Source organism: Ictidomys tridecemlineatus, chromosome 6 (genome assembly GCF_052094955.1).
Source record: "Ictidomys tridecemlineatus isolate mIctTri1 chromosome 6, mIctTri1.hap1, whole genome shotgun sequence".
Lineage (NCBI taxonomy): Eukaryota > Metazoa > Chordata > Mammalia > Rodentia > Sciuridae > Ictidomys > Ictidomys tridecemlineatus.
In genome coordinates this window covers 189,681,404-189,690,821 of record NC_135482.1, presented here as the reverse complement: position 1 = coordinate 189,690,821, position 9,418 = coordinate 189,681,404, and the positions used below count along the sequence as shown (strand labels likewise).

General features: G+C 40.2%; 1 protein-coding gene across 6 annotated transcripts in view; it reads right to left on the bottom strand.

The window, feature by feature from the left end:
• Pcca (propionyl-CoA carboxylase subunit alpha) overlaps positions 1 to 9,418 on the bottom strand; it is a 345,878-nt gene that overhangs the window by 139,828 nt on the left and 196,632 nt on the right. For all 6 annotated transcript variants that reach the window (XM_078016291.1, XM_078016287.1, XM_078016290.1 and 3 more), the window contains one exon: positions 2,483 to 2,585. In XM_078016291.1, the coding sequence (XP_077872417.1) occupies positions 2,483 to 2,585 (103 nt within the window). The remainder of the gene's footprint in view (positions 1 to 2,482; positions 2,586 to 9,418) is intronic.

Here is a 9,418-nt window from a genome sequence, read left to right as displayed (position 1 = left end):
ATAACTGAACTTTTGATCTACATACTTTATTAATTAATGTTTTTCAGTATCTACAGATACGAGCTTAAAAATAAGATATTTAAGATTCTTAACGTAACAATTAGCAAACTTATAATTTTAGGCAGAAATTATGCAAAAGACAAATACAAAGGAAGATCACTTTAAGGAATAAATCTATTGAAGGCAGCACTAACATCTGGGGCGGGAGCACTTCCTGAGGTGATGGTAACGTTCAGTACCTACATACAGGGGTGTGGGTTGCGCTGGAGCATCCATTTGTTAAGATCCTGCAGGTCAGACCTCTCTACTTATATGTATGTAAATTTTACCTTAAAGCACAAGTAAAAAAGTGAGGAGTGGGTAGAGGGTCAAGATGGAACAAGGAAGGCAGATGATGTTGTTGAAGCTGTGTAATGATTACTTCAGGGATCGTTTTACTATTCTGCTTATTTCATATTTGTTTAAGAGCCTCCATAATCAAAAATTGATTTAAAATGTTTCCAAAGACCACTTAACAAATAGAAAATATTCACAACATGTTTAAAAAAACAGAATAAAAACTACATTCCCAGTATGAATCTAATAATATAAAACATACATGTATGTACACTCAGATATGTGTATGTATATATGTATGGGTATGTGTGTATGTATGTGAGTATATATATGGCTGTGTTGGGGATTGAACCCAGGACCTTGTACATGCTAGGCAAGTGCTCCACTACTGAGCTACATCCCCAGTCCGACCCTTTAAAATTTTTTTGGAGACAAGGTCTTGCTAAATTGCTGAGACTGACTTCAAATTTGCAATCCTCCAACCACAGCCTCCAGAGAGGCTGAAATTATAGGCATATACTACCATGCCCAGCTACTTTTTTGCTGCCTTTTTATCTTTTAAAACCCTTGTGGGATTCTCACCCAGAATAAGTTAACACCCTCTAAAAATAACTTGCATCTGTTTCTTAAAAAATCAAACCAGTTCATTTTTAGCTACATTAAGACTTCTGAAATAATAAAGATCCAAATAATAACTGGAGATAAGGGAGTCAGTATAAATATTGCATTTGTCAAAAGAATAATAAAAAGTTATACTAGCCTGTAATTCCAGCATCTTGGGAGGCTGAGTCAGGAGGATCACAAGTTCAAAGCCAGTCTCAGCAACAGGGATGTGCTAAGCAACTCAGTGAAACCTTGTCTCTAAATAAAACACACAAAAGTGCTAGGGATATGGCTCAGTGGTTGAGTGCCCCTGAGTTCAATCCTTGGTGTCCCCCCCAAAAAAAGTAATATGAGGTATGCAATTCAGGCCAAAGCTAGGATCTGCAGGAGACTTTCTGCACACACATCCCTCTAGAAGAATTCTGTCCAACAGAGCTTGTTGGAAACAGAACCGTCATGATGAAGAGGAAGTTAGTGTAGCCCAACACACAGCCACTAACCACATGTGGCTCACAGGACTACAAAAGCAGTTTTAAAGTCAGTTTTAATAGCCATCTGTGGCCAGCGGTCATGTATTCTGGAAAACACAACTGAAAGAAAACACCAGCACCAGACTCGCGGTTCTGCTGACCGTTTCCCTGCTCCCTCCCCTGGTGCAGTGATGTGCTGGTATCCACATCCTTTCTCCTCTCCCTGTGTATCTACCAGAGCGTGAGGTTAAGAAAATGCACACCAAGCTTCTTGTACTTTCTCTTGAGAAATACCGCAAATGAAGAGTACTAGCTACTGTGAGATTTTCTGAGCAAAATCACATCATCCATTAAAATACAGCCTAACCTCATTTTCGTTTTTCTTCTATCTGCTTCCTCACAAATCACTTTTGAGTTTCTGATTTGTGCTTTTGGTCAACTTTCACCTTTTGTTTTTGATCTTATCCTTGTAGAAAAGCAAAAGGGAACAAAAAGAAATTGAAGTAACACAATTTTCTCAACAGAATTACTCGAGCAAGTATACACACACACAATACAACGTCCAGTCACCCAGAAGCACCAGTGTTACTGGGACTGTGTTTGTACTTATCCTTTCACCCGGTCCTAGGAAGCTAAAAGGTATGCATGGGGCCAAGAAAATACCTCATACTGGTGTTGAGTCCTTTTTAACACCTCATAGCTTCTGAAATACACCTTTTAACTGCCCAGATTAATTCCAAATTTTGAAGACTATAACACTTCTCAAAGCTTTTAAAAACACCAACAAAGCAATAAAATAGAATAATAAATTGAATAGATTTTCTAAAAAATGTCAGAAATCTCACCTCTCCTAATATCCAAGTCAAAGAGGCCAAGATCTTTTTTCCTTTAATTTAAAAAACTTGTTTGAACAAAATATCATATTTAAACAATGTCTTCATTGTATTTCCCCAAAAGAACCATCAGAAGATCTAGTACTGAGACCACCTGGATCTTTTATTGGCTATTTCCTATGCAGATTAGATTAGCAACATTTCCTGCTCATTTATTCAGTTTTAAAAGATCCACCATACCTTGAATGGTCTTGAAAATGTTGGGCTCGTAATTGGGATGCCACAAACAACGATGATGCAATTGCCAGTAGCTGGTGTGTCTCATTCTCTGTTAACACATGTCCTGAGGGAAATCAATCAATCAATCCATCAACCACATGTACAACGTTAACAGTTGTGCCTCCATCTTAGAGAGTTACTAGCCATTCAAACGAGTATTTTATCAGGCATCTATTATGGTTTAGTAACGTACAAGGTGCAGGAGTCAGGGTGCAAGATTTTTCAGTAAGACAAAATGCCCTGCTGGAAGTTTACTGTCATATTTGGGAAAGGAGATCATAAATTGACTCACAGAACAAAAACAATTATAAATACGCATGCCCACAGAGATCTCTAGGAAAAGCTTAAGCTCCTCGCATCTGCTGCTCTTTCTCACTCCCACCCACAATTTTACTTCTAAGGAAATGGAGACTAGAAGAGGAGTGATGCTGGTCAAGGACAAGGGCAGGTTCATGTTTTCTAGTGCAAAGGATTCAAAGAAAATAAAGGTGTGATTCTCTTGCCTGTGTGTGTGAACTCAGGGCCTGGGCCTCTTCCACCAATTGATCAGTGAATTTCTCTCTCCCTCACTCTCTCTTCCCACCATAAGTTAGCTGATCCAAGGGGCAGGGGTCTACCTGGGAAGGCCTGGGGAGGACCACTGGTGTGGCTGAGGGCTGCGCAGCAGGGAAACCTCCGCCACGCACAGAGTTCCTAGAGAAGTGCAGTGAGTGTGTGTGTGGGGGGGGTCTCCCCGCTCTAGGGCTGAAGGCTAAGACATCCCGCAAGAGCTGTGCAACCACAGAACTTCTAAAGCTACTTATCGCAGGACTGTCCGCTATAGTAGAGCATTAAACAGCGCAGCAGGAGCAACCTGAGTGCTGGACCATCAGCAGTAAGATGTGTTTATACAATTCTGAATTTATTTGAAAGAAATGATCTGAATATTATGTCTAAAACTCACTCTAAATAGAAATGAAACTAAAAATATCCAAAATTAAAATATAAATACTTTCAAGATCTGCAGCTCATTTTTCTATGGGAAGGTATTTCATGAAATTGAAGGGTCAGGAAAGCCCAAGAAATCTATTCCCCTTCAAGACAAACCCAGAAGCTATATAACCTTAATACAAATGTAGTTCTGAGAATTTAACCACAGACCTCCATGGGAGCTTCCAGGTTTTGGAAAGTTCCTGGTCATCCCCTGACATTGGGACAGTGATGGAACCATCCCATGTAACTCCATAATTAATTATCCTATAAGAAAGTATTAGAGAAATTTGGCCCACTCTTCTCAAAATGAGCAGTGTAGGAGCTATTCAGGGTCCTGCAAAGTTAAAATATGTTTCATAGTCCTAAGATTGATTTTCCTTTTTAAAACAAACAAAAAACCTCTCATTTTATCAGGAGTCCCTCGATCTGCAGAGGTTCCTAGTTCTGAGGGATACACAAGATGTGATGACGCCATTGCCCTTATGTCAAAGCAAAATGGATTTACTATCATGAACTTTAAAATGAATTGATAAAATTTTTACTTTTTAAATTTTCTAGTATTAGGGATTAAACACAGGGGCATTTTGTTACTGAGCCACATCCCTATTTTTAAAATTTTGAGATAGGGTCTCGCTAGGTTGCTTACGGCCTCAGTAAGTTACTGAGGTTGGCCTTGAACTTGTGATTCTCCTGCCTTGGCCTCTCGTTGGGATTACAGGCATGCACCACCACACCCAGCTAAAAAATAAATTAGTAAAGTTTTTTAAATTTCTCCAGTTTTAATTTATAATGTGGCAAAATCACAAGGCCTTTTGGAGTATAAAGAGGATCAGTTCTTCTCAAATGTCACTGGGCATTTGAATCACTTGGATTAAATGAGCCTCCATTCCTGCATTCCACCCACACGGGGAAAGGTTGGGTAATCTGCATTTACAATAAGCTCTAAGGGCAAGAGATGTCATACCTTCAAACAGAACTGCTTTGGGTCATATTTATCAACTTGCATAAAGAAATCAGTCCATGAAAACAGCCTAGGTGCCCTTCAACAGATGAACAGATAAAGAAAATGTGGTACACACACACAATGGAATACTACTCAGTCATAAAGAAAAATGAAATTATGGCATTTGCCAGTAAATGGGTGGAAATGGAGACTACCATCTAAGTAAAATAAGTCAATCCCAAAAAAGCAAAGGTCAAATGTTCTCTCTGATATATGGATGCTAACACACAATAAGGGGTGGGAGGGGGGACAGACAAAGGGGAATGAAGGGAAGGGAGGGGGATGGGAACAGGAAAGACAGTAGAATGAATTGGACATAACTTTCCTGTGTTCATATATGAATACACAAACAGCGTACTCCACATCATGTACAACCACAAGAATGGGAAGCTATACTCCATGAATATATGATATGTCAAAATACATTCTACTGTCACATATAACTATAAAGAACAAAGGGAAAAAAGGAATCAGTCCATAAACCCAATTTAGTGAGACATGCTCAGCAAAACCAATTATCAAAACACTTGTAACACAGTATTTTTTATGACAATTGTGTGTAATTATGTGTGTGTGTGTGTGTGTGTGAGAGAGAGAGAGAGAGAAATGCATTTCTTCTAGTGGTTCACAGAAGACTTGACAAGCCCCTTCTTCAGACACGCACGCATCGTACATATCATCGGGAATGGGAAGGCAACACATTCTGGGACCGCTTTAATGGCAAGACATTCATTACTATTTTACTTGGTCTAATCAACTGCTGGTGTGCCAACTCAGGCCATATGGAGAAAGAACGTGCCCAAATTGAACGCACCATCTTTCATCACATCTGAGACAAACTGATATGCTCCACATCAACTTCCACCCTTTTGTTGATATCCCACTTTGAAAGGTATTCAGGTCCATGTGTAGGACTTGATCATAACTGACCATTCCACCAGCCGTTCTAGCATAAAGCTATTGCTCCTCATAACCAGAGTGGCTTTATCTCCTGCAAGTTCCCCTGTGGCCTGATACCCAGTACAGCCTCACTGCCCTGGCTCGACCCTGGACTCTCCTTGAATGCTCCCGCTGTTGGTCCTCTGGTGACAATATGCTGGTTTCCAGTCTTCGCTCCAGGCTGACAGGCCAGACAAAGGGCCAGTCTCTTTTCTGAACAGGATCTCATCCACTGCCGCCTGTACAGCTGCCCTGGGGGAGCTGAGAATGCACACAGCCTGCCAGCCTGCAGGAAGGCAGATCCCCAGAGGGCAGCCAGCGCTTCTGCTTGCTGATAAGTCCTACCTGCCCAGAACTCTGCCTGAGACACACTCACGTATTCAGATGCTTTTGGATTCGTCCATCCCTTTCCACAGTGGGAACATAAAGTGATAATGAACAACTCTTTCTCCCTTGCCAGTTTAGGATTCAACTTTCCTATATTGCAAAGTCAGTAGAAAATTATCTTTTACCTTTTCCTTTTCTAAAATGCAATTCGCTCTCTTTCCCTTGAGGGCCCATGTCTTCAAAAACTTCAGTTTAGTGGGGTTTGGAGCAGGAGTGCATAGGCATATTTAAGCAATCACATTTACTTCAAGATTAGTTGGAGTACTTTCTTCAGCAGCTTCCTCAAAATAAATACACATACTGAGACATTTCTGTATTTATTTGAAAACACCTTTTTAAAACACTGACAAATGCAGGCTGTCTCGATTGAGCACAGTCCTCTGGAACCAATTTCTTTCCTATGCAACAGATTTTGCCTTTAGGTTCTCCACCTTCTGGTTTATGGAGTCTGAAGAACATCTCAATAAATATTCTTGGCATATCTTTTTTTTCTTTTGTTCTTATTTCTTTTTTTCTTTGTTGTGCTGGGGATCAAACCCAGGGTCTTATTCGAGGCAAACACTCTACCAACTGAGCTATATCCCCAGCCCACGTGGATTCTTTATTTTTTTTCTTCCTTCCTTTCTAGAATCCTTACACAGTTTTTTCATTAATCCTTTCTAAAATCTAGTGGATCTTTCCAACACCCCAAGGCTTTCTAAAGAAGAGTGAAACCAAGACTCCCCTACAACTTATTTCATCCTTGTTTTGTCCATTTTTCTTTCCATTAAACTCCCATGATATATTCATTTACATGCAAAATCTTGTGGATCTTCCCTCCATATTTCTTACTGCCTGAATGGTTTTATTTTCTTTACCTTTTTGCTAAATATTTTGGGACACTTCGTTCAGTTATTGCCTTGGGTCACTCGGTTCTTAGCAGTGACCTTCGGATACTTTGACTGCTGAAATGTCTTGCCTCATCAAGCCTTCTCTAATTTAACCCCTCTCTGCTCTGTCCGTTTTCAGGGAGTGCAGGCATCTGCACCTGTGCTTCGTCCTCGGGGACCCGCCCAGGTCTCCGTCTCAGATGGGTGACCCTCTTCCTCTTCACGCTAGTGGCTCTCATGTCAAAGGGTTAGGTAGTGGTTTTCTGGGAAGTGTTTAACAACCCACTGGGTGTGGGGAAGGAGAAAAGCCCTAGTGTGTAGCATTTGCTAATTTCCTTGTAGTGAATACTCTCTCCATGGTTGATTGCAAACTACCAACGCACTACAAAGCGGATGGCGTGTGAGGACGGCCACACGTGGCTCCCGCAAGGCAGCCTGGCAGCCCAGCCCCAGGCTCGAGTCCTGGATGAGGAGCTGCAGAAGTCAACAAGGCCACTTCTGCATGAGGCGTCCTCGTTCCCCAAGTAGGAACTGGCCTCTCCTCTGTCTCCTCCTGGAACCTGCACTCATTATGTGCTGAATGACCTTAATGACTGTGCAAATAGTATCAATGGACAAAAAGAAGTATAATTCATTCTACCCTTTTTATGTTGAATTTAATTTTTACCAAAAATCTGTAAAACTTTTCACACAATATATATATAAAATTATGACAATTTCTTTTGATGGGGCTTCAGGTCAAAATACAGCAAGGCAATAGAGAAATAAGTTCAAAGAGTTTATTACATTCCAATTGAAATTATAATTCTTAAAATATTTTCTTCTTTATTTCCTCTTGATTTCAGAACCAAAATATCTTATTCTTCATTTTCCTTATCTTTAGAATCAAAGAAAAACAGCTTTTCAACATCAGAATGTAAAGAGTGGACCAGAATAGCTTCTTGTGTATGCTTTATTTTAATTTTGGACACAATAATTTCCAAGTGCAAATTTAAGAAAATTCAGTAAAACTGTCTTAGTCCATAAACAGATCTGGAGAGGTAAGCTCATATAATAGAAAATTTTAATGCAGTCATAAAGACAGACACTGTCTATGAGCAGCGCCCAGGAGAGCAGGACAGATGGGAAGCAGATGGGTAAGCCCAAAGGGACAAAGTGACCCTGCCTCAAGCATGTTGAGAGGGTCCTGGACTAACTTCAGTTGCCACTTCCTGCTGTCTCTTTCGGCACATGAATCAAATAGTCCAAGATGATAGTTTAATTTATCTAAGACCTGCTCTGGGTTAACATAGGAAGGAAAGAGAGAGCACTAGGAGACGGTGGCCATTCAGAGAGGACAAACTGACCACAACCGTAGGCGGGGGTGAAACAGGAGGCATTAGGAAGGACAGACACAAGTGTGCACGCTACGAGTCCTCGGTGGCAAGACGACACTCAGCCACTCAGCGGGCCCGATGGAAAAGCCTGGTGATTTATGAATCTGAAGCCCAGCACTCGGAAAGAGCCTCGAGCTGGATTCGGCTGGAATGTGGCTCAGTGGTGGAGGGTAGCAAGCTCAAGGCCCTGGGTTAACCCAGCACTGGAGGATGAACAATCAGGGAGGAAGAAGGGAGAGGGAGCAGGGGAGACAGAGGAAGAGAGGGAGGGAGAAAGAAGAAGAAAAAGAAAGAAAATCCTAGGACCTGTTCCTGGCTTCCTTATTTTACTGGTCATTTAGCCTCATCAATTGCTTTGAGTTTTTGTTTCCTTGTATGGAAAATGAAGGCTGCACTTAAATAACTGCAAAAGTTCTTCTAACACTTGTAACAATTAAAAATACTGTAATCCTTTCTTGTATAAGCTAAGAGGCAAAATTACATGTCCATGCTGATAATTCCTAACCCAAAATAGAAATTTAAAATGTATTAAGCATATTATAGAAAACTGTGATACATAGGTTTTTAGTGAATTTCTGAAGGGGATTCCCTGATCTAGAGAATGTGGAACATTTCCTATTGTTGCTAAATGTACAATATATGGGCATCAATTCCAATTAGAAATTTTAAATGCTTCATTTTTCTATGGGATATTTTACCATTTATACATACTCATGTAATGTGTGTGTATATTTAAATACCCACATATGCATATGCTTGTTCTAAAGGTTCTCTGAAGTGTTTGCCTGTTTTCTCCTTCTGCCCACTATTTCCTATCATATCACCTTCACAGATGAATTAGGTAGGCAGACACAAGAAAATACTGAGTCCACCTAACAACTTACCTCAACTTTTAATTAAAACCTCAGTAAGCACAAGAGGCCAAAACAGTAGAATCAAAACAGAGTGAATGGGCTATCTGGAAACATGTACAGATAATTAAAAATATGCAAAGTAATCCCTTCATCAAAACTACCAATAAGATTCTTTTCATTGGGCTGGGGTTGTGGCTCAAACGGTAGCATGCTCACCCGGCATGCGTGCGGCCTGGGTTCGATCCTCAGCACCACATATAAAAATAAAGATGTTATGTTCGCCGAAAACTAAAAATAAATATTGAAAAAATTCTCTCTCTCTCTCTCTTTTTTTTTTTAAAAAAGATTATTTTCATTAATTCAACAATTGTTTACTTAATGTCTGTCATGGTTTGTTGCTAGGGACACAATAAGAAGCAATGACTTAAGTGGTTCCTGACCTCATGAAACCAACAGACATTAATGAAATCATTACACAAAAATAAAATAGCAATCAT